Genomic DNA, 24616 nt, shown 5'->3' with positions numbered 1-24616 from the left:
GGCTGCTGAGCTTCCCAGACCCCCGCCTGGAACCATGCCCAAAATGTTTCATTGGTAAAATGTGTTATGAAAACATTTTATAGCCCACTGGTTGTAGATTACATTTGCTCATATGTAATTCCCTGATGCAGTGTTTGAAATACTCCGGGTCAGTCCATTGCAGAGAGGGTCTGAAGCACATTCAGTGTCCAGGTTTTACCCAGAGAGCTCGGGGCATTTTTAGCTGGCAGAAGCTCTGGTATAAATGGCAAGGCAGATTCAGACACATCTAAACTTTATTACATGCACAGCACATGCCAGCCATAATGCAAAGTACTCTTACTCAACTTATTTCATGATTACCATAAACTGTGCTGTGGGGAATGTGAACTCGCTTTATAGATGAGGAGTCTCTGAATCTGAGGGGTAAGGTGATTTGCCTAGGGCTGCATAGACAGTATGAATGATTCAAATCCAGGACTTCTGATTCCCCCTTCCCCTCCATACAACAGGCAGTATTAAGGGTGCAGAATTGAGGCTCATATCCTAGCTCTGGCACTTAATGAGTGACCTTAGGCAAGTTACTTAACTTAGTGCCTCAGTTTCTATCTGTAAAATAGGGCTAAAAGGAATAGTCCTCTCTTATAGGATTGTGAGGAGTTTAAATAATGCCTAAAGAGCTTATGCTAGTGCCTGACACATAGGAAAAACAATAAATATTGGCTATTGTTATCATGATACCTATTTCCTGCAACTTTTGCTGTCTAATTAGATTACAGTCCTTTTGAGTGCAAGGGATGGTATCTGGTTTCTTTTCCTTTCCTCTTCTCTGCTACTTCCTTTTCTCCACCCCCTTTTCTTCCTTATCTCCACCCCCAAGCATAGTGCCTTGCTCAAAGACAATGCTCAAACGCTTATTAATAATGATAAAGTTCAGGCTGGGTGTGGTGGCTCATGCCTGTAATCCTAGCACGTTGGGAGGCTGAGGTGGATAGATTGCCTGAGCTCAGGAGTTCATAGACCAGCCTGGGCAACACGGTGAAACCCCGTCTCTGCTAAAATACAAAAAATTAGCTGGGCATGGTGGCACGTGCCTGTGGTTCCAGCTATTTGGAAGGCTGAGGCATGAGAATTTCTTAAACCTGGCAAGCGGAGGTTGCAGTGAGCTGAGATCGTGACACTGCACTCCAGCCTGAGCAATAGAGAGAGATTCCATCTCAAAAAAGAAAAAAAAAAGTAATGATAGAGTTCACCTAAAGTTTTCAATCAATCAATATTTATTGACTACCTTGTGGGTGAGGCCTGCCTGCCACAGCTCTAAAGTCCTTCATTTCCTGTGTTATTTAATTTAGTCCTCACCACAACCTAAAATTGGAAAAACTATCATGCCCATTTAATCACCAAGAAACTGAGGCTTAGCAGAGGTCACACAGCTAGCTGGGGTTGGCAACAGGCTTCCAGCGTAGGCACCTTGACTTAGATTCTGTGTCTTTTCAACTACCTCTGCAATGGGGTCCAGGTGTGGAGGTGCGCATTCCTCTGACCTGGTCACCTGGACAGTTTGTCCTTCCTAGCGTAATACAAGTCCAATCTCAGACCCATTTTTCAAAGTCCTGACCATACTATAACTTATCAAGGAAACTGAGCAAATGGGACCCTTGTTAGTTCTTGAGGAAATGTTTTAATCAATTTATTTGGCACTATTCAGCGATCATATGCTATTTGGTAAGCATTTCATTATCATTAGGGAGCAACTAATTGACAATTAATTTACAGGATTACACACTTAACTAATCTGGTAATTTTTAATTTTGGTTAAACTGAAATGTACAGATGTGCATAAATCATTATTAGAGTTGTCCTAATAAACAATGCCTTCAAGTTTGCTGCTATTAGTCGAAATGAAGTGGAGACCCACCTGCCTCTTAATTTGGAAGTGTCCAATTCACTTCCATGGCTCCTGCCCTGCTAGGGACACAAGGCCAGTTATCATCTCAGGATGGGGGAGTGTGGAGGGGGTAGTGGAGGAGGGCAGAGACCTCCCTAGTCACCTCTTTTGCCTTTTTTTCAAAATAAAAGAATATTTTTTAGAGACTGAATATCTTTTTCATTGGCTGTCTTTTGATAGAGCCTCAATCTTGGATCAAGTAAACAAATTACCTAATATTGGGAGAATGTCAGAGCTTCAGGGCAATTTCTAGTGGCTCCTGGATTCAGAACGAAAAGTTTCGCAAGGTCTTTCCTGGCTTCACCAAGAGAGATTTACTCTCCTGATTACCTCTGGAACTTGGGAGTGCCAACTGCCCTACTTTCTGGCACCTTCCACCTCCGTTGTTTCTTCCAATATTCCTGCAAATGTGAGTGACTCTTCTATCTTATAACAACCACTCACCTTGGCCACGCTCTTGAGAGCTGCCACTCTATTTTTCTGCTTCCTTCCGCTCTCAGACTCTTCCAACAGCTGGTCTTTATTTGTTGCCTGATAGACTCACCAGCATCCTCTCTTGCCTTTTGCTGACTCCTGCTTCCTCAGAAGGCGAGAGCTATCAGTCAGTCCTAACAGCAGCTTGGCCCAAGACCTTGCTGTACTTGGGCTGCCCCTCCGGCTCCAGAGTAGAGCTACCCTCTGCCCTATGTAGCAAAAATGACCTATGTTTTCAATTGCATCCTGCAATTTGGAGATGACAGGCATCCTGACAATTTTTCTACACCCACCCACCTTCCCATCCCCCTTTCTGCAATGAGAATGAGAGAAGAGCCACAACATAGAGCCCACATCCACCTCTGACTCCTGCACCAAGAGCCACAGTTTTTGTGATTTTTCTAGGGAAGGACATGGAACCCTGCACTCTGGAATAGGCCCTCCTGCTTGTTGAATTTCCCCTTGTGATTCATCATCAGACAGCTGCGGGCGGGAGAGTCTCCCAGAGAGACTCCTGGAGAGTCTCGATGCAGGCTTGCCCTTTCCTTTGTCTCTGCTCTACCTGTCTGTTCAGATGAGAAACCTGTGAGGCATGTCTACCTCCCTGCTCTGTGTAGTGCCCAATTGCAGATGCTCATGGAAGGTGGATGATTGATGATGGTGTTAATCTCAGTAATAACAGGCATTTTGGGCATGATCTCAGGGAAACTTCTCAGTACTGAATTACAGATGTGTGCCCTACAGAGGAGGAAGAAACCCAGCTGATGGGCAACTGCTGAGGTTGGGACCAGGTTGGCCCAGTTTAAGATGCTCCTCCCTTTGAAAACAAAAAGGAAATAAATAAAGCAAGTGAACAAGCCCTTACAGAAGCTGTAGTTTCAAGCCTTTTTAATAGAAGCACCAATTGTGCGTCAGCTGCCAGAGATTTTGAGTCAAAGGGTAATTTTGTACGAGGGAGTCAAAACAATGAGTATTTATTGAGAGGTTACTGTCAGCTTCTATTAGAATGTTATGTCAACTTAGATATAATTTCCCCACTTTGGAGAGGAGGGAGATGAACTTTTGAGAGGTGGGGTGACTTGCTCAAATCATAAACTACTATGGATTGAATGTTTATGTCCTCCTAAAATGTATATGTTGAGCCCTAACTCTCAATGTGATAAATGTGAAGGTGTAGTCTTTAGGAGGTGATTAGGTTTTAGATGAGGTCATGAGGGGCCCTCATCATGGGATTAGTGTCCTTATAAGAAGTGGAAAAGAAACCAGAACTCTTTCTCCCCACCATGTGAGACACAGAAGACATCATCTGCAAGTTAGGAAGTGAGCCCGGGAGTGCTGGCATCTTGATCTTGGACTTCCCAGCCTCCAGAGCTGTGAGAAATACATTTCTGTGGTTTAAGTCACCCAGTCTGTGACATTTTGATATAGCAGCTGAGCTGATGAAGATATATAATAAGTAACTATTTCTTGGTTTCCGGCTTTGCACATGGGTCTACTGATGTACAGTGGCCATGACCTTGCTCTCTGTAGCCTCATTTATTCTTTTTTTATTCTTCAACTTTTAAGTTCTGAAGTACATGTGCAGGATGTGCAGATTTGTTACATGTTTTCTGCACAGATCAACCCATCACCCAGGAATTAAGCCCAGCATCCACGAGCTATTCTTCCTGGTGGGATTGTGGAACTGAGTCCCTAACTTGTGGGATCTGATGCTAACGTTATTGAGCAAAAGGAGCTTGATGCCTGATGCGCTAGAAGCCAATATTATGACCTTGGACTTTTGACTAAAGAAAAGCTTTATGTTGAAAGTGAACTCCAAGAGATAGACCAGGGTCAGCAGATCCAGAGACACTATTACTTCCTGCTCGCAGTCCCACACCCACATTGCAAGCCAGCTTTGACTGAAGAAAATCCACTTATGGTACAACAAAGAAGATGATTAATTACATTAACAAAGGTTTTTAAATTTGAGTCAAGGAGTCTCCCTGTGCTGTCCTTAAAGCAGTATTTTTATTAGAAAAAGTTCAAGGGGTGGATTCTGAGATTAGTAGGTGATTGGTGCATGGGAAGGGGAGGTCTGGAAAGCCCTTGGACATGCACAGTTATTTCTTCATGTTAACTCCTGAGTTGCATGTGCAAATTCAGGGGGAGTCAGTACAAAACATGTGGTGGAAATTCAGGCTACGACATCAGCAAGCTTATTCTGTGCAAACTCCAGTCAGCCATTTTGGTTCTAACCAATTTTAGCCGGATTTTTCTTGATCTTAAAAGTGGAGGGAGTTCCAGTAGCTTCTTTCTTTTCTTATCTGTTATCTGGCAAACTCAAGAATTTCTGTTAGTTACTGTTTTCTTATGCTTTGGGGCACAGCTTCAGTTTCAGCTTTTCAGCAAGCTATTTTCTGGCTTCACCAAGAGAGATTTTATCCTGTTATCCTGTAAGTCCAAGAATTTAACCACTGATTTCTTTAACTCTTTGGGGCATGGTTTCAATTCCCCCTGTTCTATGTAAATTCCTCAATTGTGAGGGATGAGGGGTAACAACCACTCTAACTTCTTCCTGCTGACTAGGGATACAAGTCTGGGCCTCAGAAATGAAATTCTTTTGCATTAGGTTGAAGATGTTCTCTAATATCTGGTTTAATATTAACATTTTGTATTACTAGTACATTGGTTTCTTTTTTTTTTTTTCTTTTTTTTGAGATGCAGTCTTGCTCTGTCACCCAGGCTGGAGTGCAGTGGCACCATCTCAGCTCACTGCAAGCTCTGCCTCCCAGGTTCACGACATTCTCCTGCCTCAGCCTCCCAAGTAGCTGGGACTACAGGTGCCTGCCACTACGCCCAGCTAATTTTTGTATTTTTAGTAAAGACGGGGTTTCACCATGTTAGCTAGGATGGCCTCGATCTCCTGACCACATGATCTGCCCGCCTCATAGCATTGGAGGCAGAATTTGATTACCAGATATCCAACAATAAGTGTTAGAAATAGAGAAAGTCCCATTTTTAGTATAAACCTGGAGCATATATTGGATTCAGTGTGTGATCCAGGAAACTAAACCTAAGAGTTGGCACCTGGTTCTTCTCTAGAAATTTGCTGTAACCAGTCAACTTGTTATCTTATTTTTCTACATATATTTCAACTTCAGGAGATGTATTCATGTAAATACAACACGATATGTTAGCTACTATCCAAACTTGTCCCTGCCCCGTCAATATGTAGTTTAAGGTTATTCTGTTATCCATTATGATCCTGGCTGAAGAGGCTAAAGATTTTTGTTGGTTGGCTATGGCTTCAGCTGCTTCATTTGCTAAGTTACCTAGAGTGATTGACAGATTTCTAATCATATATTCATGATTGTCTACTCCCCACCATGGCAAGAGAGTCCTGCCAAACGTAGGCCAAACTCCATCTCCTTGGTTTGCAGGTAGGGTTTGTCTAGTCCTGGAAAATAATTTTAAGGAAATAGTCCTGTGTTGAGTAACACTGGCAATATAAATAGAAAGGGGAGTAGTTAGATAACCTAACAGACAAATGCCTCTCATGCACCAGCTGTCAGCACATTCATAAGCCCGTGGGTGGTTGACACACTGAAAAAAAAAGTATATCCAGGAGGTGCACAGAGGGTCCCTGACAAATTATAGAAGTTAAAGCTTTGGCCTACTGGTCAGAGACAGGTGTGTTATAGTTTTCTTTTGAACATAATTTCTCTCTCTCCAGTCCCCCGTTTTAACCAGAGACAAATCACTGTAGGACCAATTTGTATGTAAAATAAGTTCTAGTCTTATTATACCTGACTCTATTATTTGCATAAAGTACAGCAAGAATAATGATTCACCATATAGGCTTTTGTTTTTGAATGGATTTTGCTGGACCTTTTAAAATAAGGAATTTCTGACTTTTAAAAGCCTTGAGATCAGTCAACCCAAGGATTTGCTATCAGATTGTGTCTGTAATACCTGCATGAATGGATGTGTTATTCCTCTTTTCTCAGCATCCCAAAATAGGTTGCTGGACCTATCAGAAAGTGACACTTTTTACTTACTGCGAGGACAGAAACTTTGTAAAGGAACCTTACAGACCAGCTACCAGGCCAGTCTTTTTAAGGGGCTTTTTTTATTGGTGCTCTAAAGTTAACCTCCATTCTGGTCATACCTAAAAACATGTCATTCCAGTCAAAGCCTTAGTAAAATAACCAGTGTCTCCAATTGTGTTCTATTACAAAAGAAAATAGGTTTTTACTGAAAACTAATGCAAATAATATATTGCCATAAACTGAGAATACTCACAAACAGTTTCCAAGTTCTGGAGAGATCAGAGAGAAAGGTAAATGCCTCAAAGTTTTGTTCACAAAGGTATATTTTATCTAATGTGTTGTAAGTTAAAAATGGTTCAAAAGGAAAATGTTTTCTTGACTCAGGAAAACAAAACATAAGAGATCATCAATGTTTCAAATAAAAATGTCATAAAAGATATTTTTAGTGCTCTATCAGTTCAGTCCCATGTAGCTAATTCTTGTTCTGTTTGATGTTGGATTAGCAATTCTCATGCAACTTTTTAATCAGAGCCCTGGAAGACTTTTCCTAGTCTGATGGCATTATCTCCAAAGTTATCAGAAATCTGTGTTTAAGAGTACTTATCAGAGTCCTTTCCATGAAAAGTAATTTGGGTTGTAGCTGATTGGAAAGCTGTTTAGAGAAGAATTCAAAACAATAACTGTGGATTACAAAAACTTAGCCATGGCTAAAACCTGATAAAAGTTGCCAATTGTCAAGAAAATTTAGTTATTTCTATTATATGTAGCATTTTAAGAAAACAACCAGAACCATGACTGACAGCATCACATCAGGACCATCTGATTTTTATAACAATGTAATCTTAAGAATATTTCTACTAATAATATATCTACACAAACATAACTTTTAAAAAGATTTAAGATATCAAAATCACGACTGATAGCATGTGAGACTTTTATAAATTTATGTAATTTTTAGTGCATTTATATCAATAGCATACCCATAAACATAACCAAAAGAAGATCTAGTATTATTTAGCATTTGATAATGTCTCCCATATAATTTTACCAGATAAATCCTACCAAAGATGTTAAAAGGTTCAGAACATTTGATCAAAACAGAACTACAGGTCATTTTAAAATAATAGTTATTCATTTAACTAGCATGACAGTCAAAAGACCTCGAAAGTAAGTAACAGAAAATTACATGGGCGGTTTCCTGGTTATATGAAATAATTCAGACATATCATAAAGCCAAGAGTATAAGATTATATTACATTTGAGGAAAACATTGCTTTTCTAAACTTTAAGATAAATATGTTAGCATTATGCCATAAGAACAGCATTAGGGCTGGGGTAAAAAATTGTAGGAGTTCATGAAAAAGTTGAAGAAGAGTTATCAGTCTAGCCAAGCAAAAAGATATGTTTTTTTCAAGGGGAAAAAAAACAGAAGATAATGAATGTGATCTGCAACTTATATGTAACAAGGTACAGGAAAAGTTGAACTTCTGAGATATAAATCTGACGTTTTAATTTTAGAATTTAAAGTCAATATTTCTTGCAATATCATTGAGAGCAAATCAATACTTCAAAAACTTTTGTGGCTTTAACCAAAACTTTTAGTTTTGTATTAGTGCATTTTTAATATCACAGCTAATTTTAATAAGACCTTATAAACAAATCTATTCAATCTCAGTTAGTTTTGACTGCAAGATTTCCGTAAAACTTTTATAACCTCTTCCAATTTGTTATATTTTCATTCTTTCTTAACTTTCTATATTTATTTAGTTTTATCTATAATTTTTTATTCCTTCAATTTAAAACAATCCTTTAGAGCCTCTAAACTAGGCAAAATTACTTCCCCTTAAAAGAAAACCATATTCCTGTCTTCTTATGTGTTTACCAAAAACACATCCATTTTTCTTATACATTCTGCATATAGAATTGTTTCTCTTGTATCTAGCAGTTTCAATTACATATATCAGTCACAATATTAACTCTTAGTAATCCTTATTTTAGGGAACAACCTAGGAGGTAAGAAATCTTTAATTGTCTGTCATATATCAGTATTTTATAGATAAAATATTATAATTATTTTATGTATTTTAAAACCATTTTTTAACCTTTAGAAACATTTCCTTGTACATTTTCTTAATTGGAAGTGACCCAGCTGCTCAGTAAGTATGATAACTCTAAGATTTTAAAAAACATAAGAATTTCATTTATTACATTTATCTAATTTATTTGTTTTTAACGGTTTATCTAGATTAGTTATGAGAACAGAGATATTAGACAAAGCTAGTCATCATTTTAAGTTTTTTCCTTGTTAACCATTTCACAGCTTGTGAATATCAGGTGTTCACCTAAGTAAGAACTTTGAAATGAAATACATGGATATTTTGCTGATAAATCAGAAGATTTCATTGTTTTCATTCAACCAACAATATTAGCCTTGTTTATCAAAAGAATCACATAAACAAAGATTATTCTGTTTTGGCTAGGTTTATAATTTCATAAATTTTGTGCCAAACCTGGACATCTTAAAATAACTAGCAGATGCACGTATCAGCTGAACAGTAAGCACAGGCAAAAACACATGCTGACAATTCTGAAGACATATCTATTTTAATTTTATCAATAATTTTAAATTGTTTTTATTTTCCAAAGATTATTAAAGTCACATGAACTTGAAAAGCTTTTGGGCTTATTTATTTAATGTATCAGTACTCTTTTATTTATAAGCTAATTTGATACCATATAGAAACAACATATAACATAATGCATGTATATGCATAAACAAGACAGTTGGATCAAACTTATTTTCCTGATAAAATTAGAACCTGTTCACATTTGCCCTGATAAGCAAAGCAGTTTCCATGACACTTTGATTTTAAAAGACCTCTTTCATTTTTTTTTTCTTCAGCCAGTAACCTTAAACTAGTAATACCATGAACAGTAAGTTTTATCTCAACACCAGTAGAAAAGTCAGCAGATTCAAAGTAGTCAGGAAGAAAAGACAGGCAAATAACTTAGAAGACTGTATGGCAACTCTTTGGGGGCAGAAGAAGAAAGAGGGTTTGACCGTAATTTTTTTCCATGTGCCATTTTTCTTCAGGTTTTCTAGTTTATGGAGTTGCTTTGTTCTAACTGAGTGTGCAGATCAACTGCTCTGGAGCTCCCATAAGGCTCTGCTGTAGCCATCACAGTCTTTAACCTCTGTTAAGCCAAATATTGATACACAGACCAAAAATACAGACAGATCAACAAAAATCAGAACCAGACCAGATTATCTCAGTGGCTGCAGCTTCTTAGTATTGCCTTAATTCTTTGGGACTTGAATATACACCAGATTTGGGACTCTAACCTGACCAGAATCCCCCTTGGGTAGGACTCAAACCCACAATCTTAGACAAGGGCGGGACTCTCATCCACAATCCTAAACCACAGGGTGGGACTTGAACCCACAGTCCTTATGATGAGTTCAAAGACAAAAGTACAGGTGCGTATTAACAAGGTACTCACCAGAAAGATGTCTAATCCAGAAGCAATTTCTTTTCCCAAAAGAAAAGTGCCAAGGGAGCCTGAAGTGCCATGGTAGAGAAGCAGGAACCCTATAGTTGAGCCTCTGAACGCACTAGTCTAGGTGGCCACTCAGGATCAGTGTAGGGGGTCTGCACACCACTAGGGACAACAGTACCTTGGACAGGCTGTTCGTCTCACCTGGGGTTCTAGTTTGTTATCAAGCAAAAGGGGCTCACTGCCCAATGTGCTGGAAGCCAATACTGACACCAAGTTTTTGAAAAAAAGAAAAGCTTTATATTAAAAGTCACCTCTGAAGGAGACAGGAGTCAAGCTCAAATTTGTCTCTCTGTGCTGGCGTTAAAGCAGTATTTTTATTAGAAAAGGTTCAGGGAGTAGATTCTGAGATTAGCAGGTGATTGGTGCAAGGAAAAGGGAGGTCTGGAAAGCCCTTGGACATGCACAGTTATTTCTTCATGTTAACTCCTGAGTTGCATGTACAAAACATGTGGTGGAAATTCAGGCTATGACATCAGCAAGCTTATTGTGTGCAAGCTCCAGTCAGCCATCTTAGTTCCAACCAATTTCCGCCAGGATTTTCTAGATCTCACAAGTGGAGGGAGTTTCAGTAGCTTAAATTTCTTTTCTTATCTGCTATCCCGGAACTCAAAAATTTCTGTCAGTTACTGGTTTCTTACTCTTTGCGACTTTCCAGACCTCCCATTTCCATCTACCATCACCTACTAATCTCGGAATCTACCCCCGAAACTTTTCTAATAAAAATACTGCCTTAATGTCAGCACGGAGAGACCGATTTGAGTCTGACTCTTGTCTCCTTGGGAGTTGACTTTCAATATACAAGTTTTTCTTTTTTAAAGAACTTGGTGTTTTAGTGTTGGCTTCTACTGCATTAGGCAGTGAGCCCCTTCAGGTCTATCACACTAACTCCAGGTAGATAGCATCAGAATGAAATGGAACTGTAGGGCACACAGTTGGTGTCAGAGAATTAAGGAACTGAGTAGTGTCAGAAAACACCTCAGACTACACTTTCTCGCTTGGTGTGGGAAGAGTTCAGGTTGTGTTTCCTTCTTCTTGAGTGACCGAACTCCAAGAAGATGGCACTTCTGGAGAGAAACTAGGGGTCTCAACTTAGCCTGGCAGTGAGAATACAAATGGCAGCTGGGATGACCCAACAGGGGGCTAATGTTTGAGCTATTGTGTGTCACACTGACCCTGACCAGCCAAGTAGTCACAGCCCCCACAGGCTCTTCCTGCCTGTCAGATGCCTCATTCCCACCTGTGATGCTCAGAGAGAAACCATGAGCCCTGAAAACCACCCTATTGTTTTGTGATGTCACCTCTGGAATGTTCTGAGTGTTTTGGTGACCAACTTCTGCATAGGACCTATACCTGGCAACTCACATTGGTATGGCTTTTTACTTGAGATAGAAATAATCATCTTAAGCAAGCAGGTACAGTTATCTCCGCGTCAAAGACTTTCAAAAGTCTTTTACATCAACTATAATATCTAGCTTAATATCTGTTCAGAGATTGATAAACCGTCATGCCAGATATCGTCTACACATTCTTCCAGATTTTCATAATTGTGCATAACTGACAAGAGGGAAATAAATGAGTAGAAAGTTCTATGTTTTTTAGGTGAGCAACTGAGGCCCAGAGGATGAGCTGGGAAGCAGCAATCTTCTTCTTTTCTCTTTTCCACAGCACTCAAGGCCAAATTTTACAAGAAAAAGAGATACCAGATCTGAAAGCCTAGAAATTCCAATCAATGTGGTTCTACCTCAGGTAGGGATAATCACAGAGGATGTAACCTATCAGTGTTAGCCAGAATAACCCCCCACCTCCTCCTTCAAAGCTCTAGCAAGATGTAGAATAAGCAGAGATAGGGCTTCAGGTTCTAGTTTGGGTTGGCTGCCAGCAGGCAGCGTGCTGGGGAAGGCCACATAGCCCCTGTGGGTCTTGGGTTCTTTTTCCCACGAATGAGGTGGCTGGGTCAGATGATTTGGTAAGAACTTCCACTCCTAACATTCCAAGTTTCTATGATACTCTGAAGTAACCTAACCTTCTCAAAACAAGATCTTTTGGTGCTTAGTGTTGTGCATTCACTTTGGATTTCTAGAGGAGAATTAGAACTGGGACTTGGAATCAAATGCATAAGAATGAATCCATGAGAAGAAAACCTCATTCATGGACAAAAGGGTACAGAGTTACTTGGAGGTGTCAAGAGAATTAAGCCCTGCTATGCACCAAAGACAGATGTAGGGGCCATGGGCATGGATGCTTTTGTGGTCAATGAGTTGGTGAAGTCCTCACAGGCTAGAGATTCTCAGGTCTCCTCCTGCCTGCAATCAGCTCTTTCCTTAGTGGAGTCCTCTTGATTGAATTGTGTCTACTGATGCTATGTCACAAAGGGGTGGCTTTGCTTTCTCCAGAGTCACCTAAGGCCTCATTGGAAGACCAGGGCCATGCAACCAGAGGGGTTGAAATGTAGGATGGAGGAATCCAAAGCAGAGGTAACTATCTGAGAGCTCTGTCCAGGGATGTGTAGGAGGAGGACTGACCACTGGTGAGCATTCCAGATATATAATTGTAACAATCTAGGCGAGTATGTTCAGTGGGAGACAAACATACGGAAGAAGAAAACATCCTGGATGTTTATTTTCACATTATCTTTATAACTTTGTAATGAACAGTCACTTTTCTATGACTTGAATCTTAGCTAGAATATAAGATAACTTCCCCCTGATCATTCGACAGGATAACAGGCTGTAGGAATCTTTTGGGGCCTGATTCTTTCCACCTGAAATATGCAGGGAGTTGTGTTGGCCACTGCTCCCCCAAGAGTGGGTGTTACTGCTGTGATGCCTCATGGCCCATATAAACCAATCTTTTCTTCCAGAATCCTGGGGCCTCTCAACTTTACATGCTTTGAAAGTACCTCAGATGGCTGAATGTTCTCTGATAGTAACCCTCAGTAATGTTGGCAAAGTTGGTGTTTAAGAAACTTGGTCAGGCAGAGGATGCCAACCTAGGGGTGGGTGTGAAGGAGGGGATAGGATTTGAAAGAGTAGTGGTCATGTGATAGAGAAATTGGAATGATGTTTCCATCAACACCCACCGTAATTTTCCCTCCCCAGCTCCCAGAAACAGCCCAGCAATCAAGGAGAAGAGAATGTGGTTTAAGACAGCTCAAGCTTGTCTTGGGGCTGCCTGATTCCTGTTCTGGAGGACCTGGTGCTGATGCTGGGGTCCTGTGGGGCAGAGTGGGTGAAGAATGAGAGGATATCTCCTGTCTGGGCACATGTACTTCCCACGGGAAGGTGTATACACCTGCCAAGAGGGCACAAGCCATGCACCAGGTTTTGGACACCTGTCAGGATGCTCAAGACTGGCACTCTGGGGGACGGGTATGGGTGTCTACAAGTAGATGATCTGAACCAAAATACCACCAGGGCTGCGAGAGGGATCAATGTGCTCACTCGGCCTCCCTAAATGAGATGGTGCATGGCTTAGGGGACAGGGTTGATCTGGGAAGCAAGGAGAGGAAGAAATATTGACTGAATGTTAGTGCGATCATGTGTTGGGCACGGGGCCAAGTGTGAGGTCGAGATTTTACAGGTACAGGAACTGGCAACCCCAGGAACCCCACTAGTAGTGGCAGAGATGGAGGAAGGGGCTTGAACTCAAATCAGTGCCCATGTTCTCCGCTATACCAGGGCACGTGCCACTAAGCTGGGCCACGCTGCATCTTAGCTCTGTGGTTCTTCTCTTGCTCTTTGGAGATGGAGTCTTCTCCCCGCATCTTAACTGCTCATCTCTGGGCTTCTTATTTTGTATTTGCCAAAAGCTACTCTATTCTGGGATGGAGTCCACTTTCCATTTGTTTCAGAAAGGACTTGTGGTGGCAGCTCTGTCTCTAGAACGAGCTTCTGCTTCCCAGCTCCCAGTCCTGCTGTGTGTTTAGGCTTCTAAATTACATTGCAAATGCCTGTAATCACTACTTGTTATCACCCTTAGGTCTTTTCAGGACTCATTGATTTCCCGTTTTTCTTCCTCACATTAAATATTTGTGTTTTCTGATCTATTTCCCTCCAGCACATTAACTTGCAAGCCATCAATGCCATTTCCAGCCCAAGCTAGCTGATCTCCTGGTTCCTTTTGCACGTAATGATTCAGTTCTCAAAGACTTTCACATTTCCCCAGTGAGCATGCTCTGTGAATTTCATTAAGGCATTGTTTATTCCTAGATCATTAATGAAAGAGCTACACCAGGTCAGACTGAGCTCCAATAGCACACACCGGTGCCGCCTTTATCCTTCCCAGTTGCCTTTTCTCCTTCCCCTTTGTTTGGGCTTGTTCCTCAGAAGCAGTGAATTCCTGCTGACAGCACCCAGATCGCCGCCAATTTGAATAACGGTTCCCAGGAAGATTTCACAAGAGTCTCTGTTAAACAGTATGCAAACATACTACATATGACATCTTCTTTATCCTGTTTGCTGTTAACGTTGTAATTCTATCAACATCAATCACATTTACCTTGTGAATTATCCTTTTACCTGTTAGTATTTATTAAAACCACCACTGACTTTGCCATGGTACCAGGGAGGTGAATTGATTTAAAATAATGATAATGAGACTCAGCCTTGCCATCTCATATGAAAATCAGTAGCATATTTGGCTTTTCCTTCCAGAATCCTGGGGCCTCTCAACTTTACATGCTTTAAAAGTACCTCAGATGGCTGAATGTTCTCTGACAGTAACCCTCAGTAATGTTGGCAAAGTTGGTGTTTAAGAAACTCAGTCAGCAGGCTTGGACTCTATCAGCAGTGTTTGGACATCTCTTCTGGGATGTGGTAGCCACATTTTTTTCAGGGGTGGAGAGACGTCAGTGTGTCAGCTAAGCCTGGCTAGTTGCTGTTCAATCCCATCCCCAAACCCTTTGGATGGGAGACCACAACTCCAGTAATTCCACCCCAGAAGGTCCCATCCAGAGAGACCTGTTGCTACAAGTCCTGTAGCACCAGTAAGGGATTTTGGTCCTTTCACTTCCCCTTTTCTCTTTGCCCTTTGGCCTTTGCTTTTTGCCTCCCTTCTTTCAATTGTCCCCTTCCCCTATGTTCTTCACTTGCCACCAGGTTGGTGATCTGACAAAGACACAGTTGTTGGCAGATTTCAGGCATTTTCCTTCCAGGACCACTTACATTTACCAGGGAGGGCGCCAGACCTAATGCTAAGAAAGAATTCTAATCCACAGGTGGGACTTCAGGCTTCTGTGAAGGTGATGTTCGTGCCCAGCGCCCTTACTGGATCCCTGGCACTAATGCATCATTGGGTTACAGCTGTGAGCATATTTCCCCAGAGGACAGAGTCTCTTGGCACCTTTCTAGCACCTGATGGGAAGGCATGATGAGCCCATGATCAGCTTACTCCCCTTCTGCATCAGCTTCATATCCCATTCTTCCATGAAGAAGCCAATCTTTTTCTTTCCTACCTACTGGATATCTATGTGAGGGCATTTCCTAGAGACCAGGAAAGAGACAATCTTTATTTTTTTTCATGGTCAGTTGCACCATGCTACACAGACGGTACCTCCCAGGCTTAGGAGAACATTACTGGGGTGTTCTTGGGGCTTTGTATTGGCAAAGACCTCTTGTCAAAGGCTAAAGGATATCAGGGCAGGTTAGCTTGGCCCATGAAACCAATCCAGTGATACCACTGGTCAAGGAGTCCTACTGAGAAGGAACTGGCTTCTAACACAGGCCAAGGAGGTCTGGAATCCTGGAACTGCATACATTCGCTGAGCTCAGATGCTCAGTTTTTGGGTAGCCCTTTTGTAAAGAAATATACTCCACGTTGCATAGCGCTTTAGGCTGGGTATGTTTAAACTTTACCAGTGGAACTGACCATCTGTTTAGTTTTTATGACAGCTTGCCTACCACTTTCTTGTCCTCTTGCAACCCCAGGAAGTAGGCAGAGCAGCCATGTTTAGGCTTATTTTAGAGGTGACATTCAGAGAGGCAAAGTGACTTACTCAAGAGCAGTCAAAGGAGGGACTTTTGAGCCCAAAGTTACCGGAAATTTAGGGCCTTTACCCTCATTGGATTATATATTCAAGATGATATAAGCATGCTTGTGTGCATGGTGTGATGGGAGCTTCCTCTAAGGGAGTACATGGATGAACCTAGGGGTTTGTGGAATTCACGTGAGGAAAACTCCATGCTTATAGATTTTACATCATACCTTAGTAGCTTTGCCCTGGGACTATTTTAAAGTCTTAAAGTATGAATGGAAATGAGGACATAGCTTTATCAAATACACTAAATATATTAAGGCAAAAGAAATGGCCATTTTTGTAGGCCAAAAATGGTAAAATGTTAACAGTTTCTTATGGTTCAACCTAGTATTTCCTCCCAATCTTGCAGTGTATTTTGGTTGATTCAGTTATTGGCAAGGAATGTGAAATTTGCTTTCTAATTCCCAAGACTTGGATGTCACAAAAACAAGGGATAGATCACTGTGCTTAGATAATTGCGACTTACTCATATGGGGAGAGGAGAGGCCTGGTTGTAAGAGAGCCATTGCAAAGGAATGATATTAGTACATGCAAAATAAAATATCTGAGCATTGTGAAGTGCTAGAATAAACATGGAGTTTGGAGTCAAATATCCTGATTTTAAACCCTGGTTCCACTCCTTTACCAGTTATGTAATCTTATGCAGAATCATGCCAGTTCTTTTGGGTAAGATATTACATATGAATACAGAAATCAATTAGCATATAACCTGACACATTATAGTCACTTGGTGTTATTTTTTTTCTGGTTCTATATAATCTTTCTCTAAAGAAATGCTAAGCAATGTCTCTTCTGAAAGCAGTAGTCCTTCTTGCATGTCTGCAGCTCTTTATAAACAAAGAAAATGTTCCAAGTCTCCTTTTGTTTCTGAACAATGAACCCTCTGAAAGAAGTAGGTCAGATGTTGGTGACGTTGTTATAGAGAGTTGTACAGGTTGTGCACTGCAGTAAGAGTGCATAGTGCCTTCTAGAGTTGGTCATTTCAAAAATATATGGGTTGGCCCTGATTCATGTCAACATCCACATTTTCTAGGAACTGAGGCACAGAAATGAAGTGACTCTGTAAAGGTCATGCACTCATATAGTGCAGAGCCAGAACTCTCTTCAGATGCTATCATTTCTAGTCCCCTATTCCCCAAACCTTGTGCCTGCATTAATGCTTCCTGCATTTTGACTTCTCTCATTTGCACCAAGAAGTAATTGGTTCTATTCACTGATTCTTCAAATCAACTGGAAATTCCCTGAGGGCAGGGTCTGTGAGCTTGGAACACAGTAGATGCCAAATTAATGTTAGTTGATTCACTGACACTAATGTAGGGGAAAAATTGGTGCAATAACATTTTGAATGGGTACATGACTGGGGTGAAGAATGTTCACAAGGCCAAGAGCTTTCCTTTAAGGATTAAATCCAGCTAGCTCTGATCAGAATCAGAGAAATACCATAGGAAAAAACAAGTTTGTTTTGGATCAATGTTTTCCCAAAGTTCAATCATGAACCTTCTCATATCTAAAAATGCCTGTATATTTAATATAGGTATGTTTTCCCATTACTTATTAAAATAAATATATGACTACTGAAAACATTTTAAATATTCTAAGAAACTAAACCGTGAGGAAACACTGGACTTGACCACTTTCTTGGCCCTGTCTGGGGATAGGAGGAAAGATAATAGGACTCAGATGTTGGAGAAGAATTTGGTTTCCTGTTGAGAAAGTAAAGGGAACTTACTAGTCCATCAGCATTTCCTGGATTAGGTGCTGTGGGCATTTAACAAGAGAGGGCACAAAGCCTGCTTGGGAAGAGGTGGTCATTTAGGGGAGAGGACAGGATGCCAACTAGGTTGGTAAAAGAGGGCTGCTAGGGTCATAGTGGTGCCAATTTACAGATGTGAATCCACTGGACCAGAGATAGGCCAAGAGAGCACTTAGAGATAATGACTCTTACCCTTCATTTTACAGAAGTGGAAACTAAGGCCAGAGAGTGAGTGGATATGAGCAAGGTCACCTGAATGTGTAAATAAGGACCAGGGCCCAAACACCCAGGTTGTCCGTGGCTAGGGATCCACCACGTTAATGTTTTGTTTAGCATTTCTGTTGAGGGGCGGCAGAATGTTCCTTGGGTACCCAGTTTGGAAAGTGGATGTAGAACACAGACAGCTGAATGCCATGAGTTAAAAGCCATCATGGGCAGGTAGAAAGCATCCATGATTCTTCTTTGGACCCTTAGTTGGATCAAGAAGATTGCCTCTCTGGCTGAAAAAAAAATGATCGTTAAAAAGAAATGAGAATTGGGGAGATTTGAACACGGACTCAGCATTCGCAGATATCGAGGGATAATTGTTAAATTTCAAAGGGATAATAATGGTATTGTGATTCTGTTAAAGAGACACATATTTATGTATTTGTGGATAAAATGACACAATGTCACTTTGCTTTAAGAGAACCTAGTGGTAGGGGAGTGGTTGTGGAATCAGGTTGAGGCCTGGTGAAACAAGCGTGGCCTTGATTTGATACTTGGTGAAGCTGAGTGATGGGTACATGGACATTTATTAGACTATTCTCTCTCTTTTTGTGTGTGTTTGAACTTTTCCATCATATAAAGTGAAGGAAAAGATATAATGATCCCCAAAGTACTGTAAGTCTTTTGGTAAATCCATGGTGGTTTCCCATGTGTGTACTTCACACATAGAAGGTCAGCGAGCCAAAAGTGAGTTTGTGTCTTACTGAAGGAGCTAGTGCTGGTTATTTAACTTCTCTGAGTTTTAGCTTCTCCATCTGTAAAATAAGAATAGTAATATCTTATACGTCCGTGTAGTGAGGATAAATGAATTTAGTAGGTAGAATGCTCAGCTCAGGACCTAGCATGAAATCGAGACTCAATGTTTGGTTTCCTTCTTCCCTTTCCTTCTCAGAACTGGGATGCATATGTTGACTAAAACCACATTTTTCCATGTTGATAGCTTCTGGTGTCAAATCCTGCTGAGATAAAGCATTGGTTCTAGTGCAGGGATGGAGGGGACCTCTTAAGATTCATTCCTGCTGGGCGCCATGGCTCACGCTATAATCCCAGCACTTTGGGAGGCAGAGGTGGGCAGATCATAAGGTCAAGAGATCAAGACCATCCTGGCCAACATGGTGAATTCCCGTCTCTACTAAAATACAAAAATTAGCCAGGCATGGTGGTGCGCGCCTGTAGTCCCAGCTACTCTGGAGGCTGAGGCAGGATAATTGCTTGAACCCAGGAGGCAGAGGTTACAGTGAGCCGAGATCATGCCACTGCACTCCAGCCTGGCAACAGAGCAAGACTCCATCTCAAAACAACAACAAAACAATAACAACAAAAAAACCATTCACACCTTATTGGCTTTGACTAATCTTCCCAGAAATCCTGGATCTCAGGACCTTAAACCTACCAGAAAATGGTCCAGGTTATCCACCGTGAGGTGCATTCTGATCACAGACAGCTACAGGAGCCAATCTGGTTTCCCAATTGAGAAATGTGAAAACCATGGAGGCTGAATTTTTTAAAACTAAATAGGATTCCGATTGCAGAATGCCCGCATACCCTTGCTATCTGGAAGATTGAGCATATCCTTACAAAGTTAATGACATGTGCTTATTGCAAAGTTAATGGCATAGAACTGCATCTTCTATTTATCTAGCCCTTTAGGTTTTAAAGAATTCTAACCAACTTTATATACCATGCAAATTGTATTTCTCTCTCTACATACACATACACACATATATAAAATGTAGCTAGCCTGACTTGTTTTTTATTTTCTCTATCTGTACAGTTGTGAAAATAACCTAAGACACAAGGAATTGATATCTGGAGAAGATTTTGATATACTTGGATGAAGCACTTTTGGTGTATTTGGAAGTAGCTATCAGGATCTTTCTATTTAAATTCATTGCTGCAATCATCGCCTCTTCTCCAGTGTGCACTCCACTTGCTCACTTCTTTTTGAATACATCTTATAATTCTTGAATTAGTGAAATCTACTTTTTTTGATAGCAATACCTTACGGTTTTTTGGCACTGTTTGTTTTAAAAATATTTTTGCATTTTCTCATTTAATCCTCACAACAGTGTTGTGAACTAAGCAGGGCACATATTATTTCCATTTTACAGGTATACTTCATTGGCTTTTCAATGTTGGAGGGTGCCTTTAACATCATGGAGCCCAACTCCCTCTTTTCTACTCGTGAAAAGTCTGGGGGTCAAAGAGGATTAGAGAGCACTCTGGTTTCAAAGTACCCATCAGTGACAAAATCAGGATGAAAATTCTTGTGACCTTTCAGTCTTTAATGCTGGTGCAACCCTCACCTAAGCAAATTGCATATTCTACTTGACTTAGAGCTGTCCTAACCACCTGCAGTCAGGATCACCTGAGGGAGCTGGTTAGAAATGCAGATTCCTGGGCCACACCCCAGTCTGAGTGAATCAGATTCACAATGGGAGGCTCAGAAATCTGCATTTAAAACTCACTGGGGTTATTCTTCTGTACTGGGATGTGTGAAAGCTACCAACTCATTGGAGTTAAGCTCTGTGGATCTGAACCCGGTTTTATGCTGTGGTCTTGAGGTCTGTGGCCACCATCATGAATTCTTCAGGGTCCTTGGCTGGCTGTATCACCACATGTTGAATGCTCATTGCTCAGTGATATGTCTGGGATGGTTTTTCTTTCCTTCCAAAATTATTAGTTAGACTCTGCTTTGAGTCTAGCATTGCGTTGGAAGCTGGAGTGGATGTTTAAGGGGCTGCTAGCAGAAAAGACTCAAGGGTGGCTAAGAGTGAAGGATATGCCCAGATGGGCAAGAGAGAAGGCTAGGCTAATCAATGGCACCTCCATTTTGGACACAGCAATTTGGGTGGCTGTTTGGATGATTCATGCTGCTTCTCTGCTCATGCTAAGTGAGAGTACACACCTGTGGGCAGTGGCCCTTGAGAACAGTGTTTGTTCCTCCTTTAGGGTGACAGAATGTGCTACAGCCCATGCTTAGTGCTTTTATACATTACCTTTTTTAATCCTAAAAATGTCTCTATGAGGCAAGGAGTAAATGCAATTATCCCAATTTGAAATTGTGGAAATTAAAGCTCAAATAACTTGCCCAAATTCTTGTCAACTGGTAAGTAGTGAGGCAGAGACTCAAAATATTTGGTTGACTCTAAAATCAATGCTTTTGACCTCCATAATATATAACTGTTTCTCATTATTCATGGATTCTATAATTGTGAATTTGCCTACTTGCTAAAATGTGTATCCACCAAATCAATACTTACAGCACTTTTATGGCAATTCTCAGACATGCACAGAGAGGTGAAAATTTGAGTTGTGTAAGGTTGAGTCCCCAGCCAAGGAGACTTCTTGTTTCAGCTCTCAGGCTAGAAAATAGTGTCCATTGCACAGTCAATCTAGTGCCACTTTTTTTTTTTTTTTTTTTTTTTTTTTTTTTTTTTGCCTTCTTGTGCATTTTGTTGGCGATTTTGCTGTTAAAAATGGCTTCCGCACCATTCCAAGACAAGTGCTGTCTAGTATTCCCAATCACAAGAAGGCTATGCTGTGCCACATGGAGAAAACACAGGTGTTAGAGAAGTTTTGTTTGGGCATGCGTAACAGTGCTGCTGACGTGAGTTCGATGTTAAAGAATCAATAAACAATACGCACTAAATTAGGTTATGTATTGTTTGGTTGACAAAATTGTGACCACAGGCTCCCAGGAATGTAACCCTCTATTTCCCGTAGGAGCAATGGTTCTATATTTGGTAATTCAGTGTTGGAGATGACTTAATAGAACAGAACTCACTGGAATGACAAGGATCCGCCACATTTCCTTGTGAGGACCTCAAGAGGCAAAAACGCCCACTGTGGGCAGGCCAGACCATCAGACGGGGCCTATCTGGGGATGTCCTGGCCCCTTACTTTGTCAGCCAGCCCCGAGTGTGTCAGTCCCATCGTTAACGCTGGGCTTTCCCATTCTCTCCCGCAGAGGGGCACAGCCGAGCCCTTCCCGAGGCTCCACAACTTGTACAGCACCCCTCGCTGCGCGCAGCAGGCTGTCCTGCCCCGGCTGAGCCGCAGGATGGCGAGCCAGCACTCCTACCCGCTGAACCGCTTCTCCTCCGGGCCCTTAGACCCCATGGAGCGCCCCATGTCCCAGGCCGACCTGGAGCTGGACTACAACCCGCCGCGGGTGCAGCTCAGCGACGAGATGTTCGTGTTCCAGGACGGGCGCTGGGTGAATGAGAACTGCCGCCTGCAGTCTCCCTACTTCTCCCCATCCGCCTCCTTCCACCACAAGCTGCACCACAAGAGGCTGGCCAAGGAGTTCGTGCTGCAGGAGGAGAACAAGTCTCTGCGGGAGGAGAACAAGGCCCTGCGCGAGGAGAACAGGATGCTCCGTAAGGAGAACAAAATCCTGCAGGTCTTCTGGGAGGAGCACAAGGCCTCGCTGGGCCGGGAGGAGAGCCGGGACCCCTCACCGCTGCCGCAAAAGGACAGCGCGTCCCTGGAGGTGGTGAAGAAGGACCACGTCGCCCTGCAGGTGCCCCGCGGCAAGGAGGACAGCACCCTGCAGCTACTCCGGGAGGAGAACCGTGCGCTGCAGCAGCTGCTGGAGCAGAAACAGGCCTACTGGGCCCAGACAGAGGACGCAGCCGCCCCTGCCGAGGAAAGCGAGCCCGCCCCTTCGCCCCACGAGGAGCCCTGCAGCCCCGGACTGCTGCAGGACCAGGGCTCCGGCCTCTCCTCCCACTTCGAGGAGCCCAGAGGGCCCCCGGCCCCGCAGGAGGACTCCAAGGCCCTGCGCGCCCTGCGGGAGATGGTCAGCAACATGTCCGGGCCCTCCGGGGAGGAGGAGGAGGCCAAGGCGGGCCCGGGCCTGCTCCACGGCTGCCAGCCCCTGCAGCTGCTGAGAGAGATGAGGCAGGCGCTGCAGGCCCTGCTCAAGGAGAACCGGCTCCTGCAGGAGGAGAACAGGACCCTGCAGGTGCTACGGGCGGAGCACAGGGGCTTCCAGGAGGAAAACAAGGCCCTGTGGGAGAACAACAAGCTGAAGCTGCAGCAGAAGCTGGTCCTCGACACCGTGACCGAGGTCACTGCGCGCATGGAGATGCTCATCGAGGAGCTCTACGCCTTCATGCCGAGCAGGAGCCAGGACCCCAAGAAGCCCAGCAGGGTCTGAGGCCTCCGCCGTGCACCCGGACGCCGAGTTTGGGACACCGAACACTGGGCAAAAGAGAATCCCCTGCCTTCCTTTGTCGTCCTCGCCTTTCCCAACCAGTTCATACCTATTGAAAAGCAGCGTTAGCGGCCTTCCTAAACTCAGAGTATTAATAAAGGTGTGAGGAGGCTGGGGCCAGTTGACACCAGCAAGCTGCCTTTTTCTTTGGGTTTTTTTGTTTTGTTTTTGTTTTTGTTTCATAAAAGATAGACAATATTTTAGAGCAGTTTTGGGTTCACAGCTAAATTGAGCAGAAAGTACAGGGAGTTCCCATAGACTCCCACTCCACAAATGCATAATCTCCCACATTATCACCATCCCTCCAGAGTGGTACACTAGTGACAGTCTTTGAAACTACATTGACACATCATAATCATTCCAAAGTCTGTAAGTTTGCATTAGAGTTTGCTCCTGGTGTTGTACATTCTGTGGGTTTGATCAAATGTATAGTGACATGTAGCCACCATTGTAGTACCATATAGAGTATTATAGAGTATATGTAGTACCATATAGAGTATTTTCATTGCACTAAAAATCCTCTATGCTTTGCCTATTCATCCCTCCCTCCCCCTCCAACCTCTGGCCACCATTGATCTTTTTTACAGTCTTCATAGTTTTGCTTTTTCCAGAAAGTCATATAGTTGGAATCGCCAAGTGTGGAGCCTCTTCAGGTTGGCTTCTTTCTCTTGCATATGCATTTAAGTTTCCTCCATGTCTTTTCATAGATTCATAGACAGCTCATTTCTTTTTAGCACTGAATAAAATTCCATTGTCTGGATAGATCACAGTTTATCCTTTCATCTACTGAAGAACATCTTGGTTGCTCTCAAGACAATTATGAATCTGGCTTCTTCTCTCCTTTTTTCCCCCAGTCTCTTCTTTATCTCTGCCTTCATTATTGTCTCTGTTTTTCTCTTTCAGTTCTTCCTTTTTTTCCTTAATTTTTTCTTCCTCCTCTTCTCTTTCTCCTATCCTTCTTGCTCCCTCATCATCTCCAATTTCTGAGGCTATAGGGGTGGGGCTAGGTCTATGGGGGAAGAAATCACCCTAAGCCAGGGCTTTTCAATTGTGCCATTATTATTTGGGGCTGGACAAGTCTGTGATGGGGGCTGTCCTGTGCATTGCACAATGTTTACCAACATCCCTGGCCTCTACCCACTAGATGCCAGTAATAGCCACCTGGCTCCCAGCTGTGACAACCAAGTATGTCTCCAGATATTGCTGAACGTCCCCTGGGGGACAAATTTCAACACTGCTGTAGGTTTCTCCAAGTACCATTGATTGAAACACAAGCCCTAGAAAAACACTGAGAAAATAAAGGTTTGCACAGAGGAAATGCTGCTAGAATCCCCTCCGGCAGATTCATAAT

At 42.3% G+C, this 24616-nt stretch overlaps 1 protein-coding gene across 3 annotated transcripts; it reads left to right on the top strand.

Annotated features, from left to right (window-relative positions):
* The first annotated feature begins 11164 nt into the window (after window positions 1-11164).
* CBY2 (chibby family member 2) lies at window positions 11165-23395 on the top strand. Of its 3 annotated transcripts, none has more exons than XM_010368044.2 (3): window positions 11165-11356; window positions 11656-11736; window positions 22015-23395. In XM_010368044.2, the coding sequence occupies exons 1-3, from the start codon at window positions 11282-11284 to the stop codon at window positions 23206-23208; spliced, it is 1350 nt and encodes a 449-aa protein (XP_010366346.1). In that variant the 5' UTR covers window positions 11165-11281; the 3' UTR covers window positions 23209-23395. The 3 variants fall into 3 exon arrangements, with proteins under 3 accessions (XP_010366346.1, XP_010366347.1, XP_010366348.1); XM_010368046.1 differs by lacking the exons at window positions 11165-11356; window positions 11656-11736 and adding exons at window positions 11366-11402; window positions 12384-12464; XM_010368045.2 differs by lacking the exon at window positions 11656-11736.
* The last annotated feature ends 1221 nt before the right edge of the window (window positions 23396-24616 follow it).

The sequence above is a fragment of the Rhinopithecus roxellana genome, chromosome 18 (genome assembly GCF_007565055.1).
Source record: "Rhinopithecus roxellana isolate Shanxi Qingling chromosome 18, ASM756505v1, whole genome shotgun sequence".
Taxonomy (NCBI): Eukaryota; Metazoa; Chordata; class Mammalia; order Primates; family Cercopithecidae; genus Rhinopithecus; species Rhinopithecus roxellana.
The sequence above is the reverse complement of the archived record's forward strand: the minus strand, read 5'-3'. Positions and strand labels throughout refer to the sequence as shown.

Coding starts and splice junctions, on each gene's coding strand:
- CBY2 (XM_010368044.2), top strand. CDS start 11,282: ATGTCACCTCTGGAATGTTCTGAGTGTTTTGGTGACCAACTTCTGCAT. Junction 11,357..11,655: donor ATACCTGGCAACTCACATTG/GTATGGCTTTTT, acceptor TCTTTTCCACAG/CACTCAAGGCCAAATTTTAC. Junction 11,737..22,014: donor TCAATGTGGTTCTACCTCAG/GTAGGGATAATC, acceptor TCTCTCCCGCAG/AGGGGCACAGCCGAGCCCTT.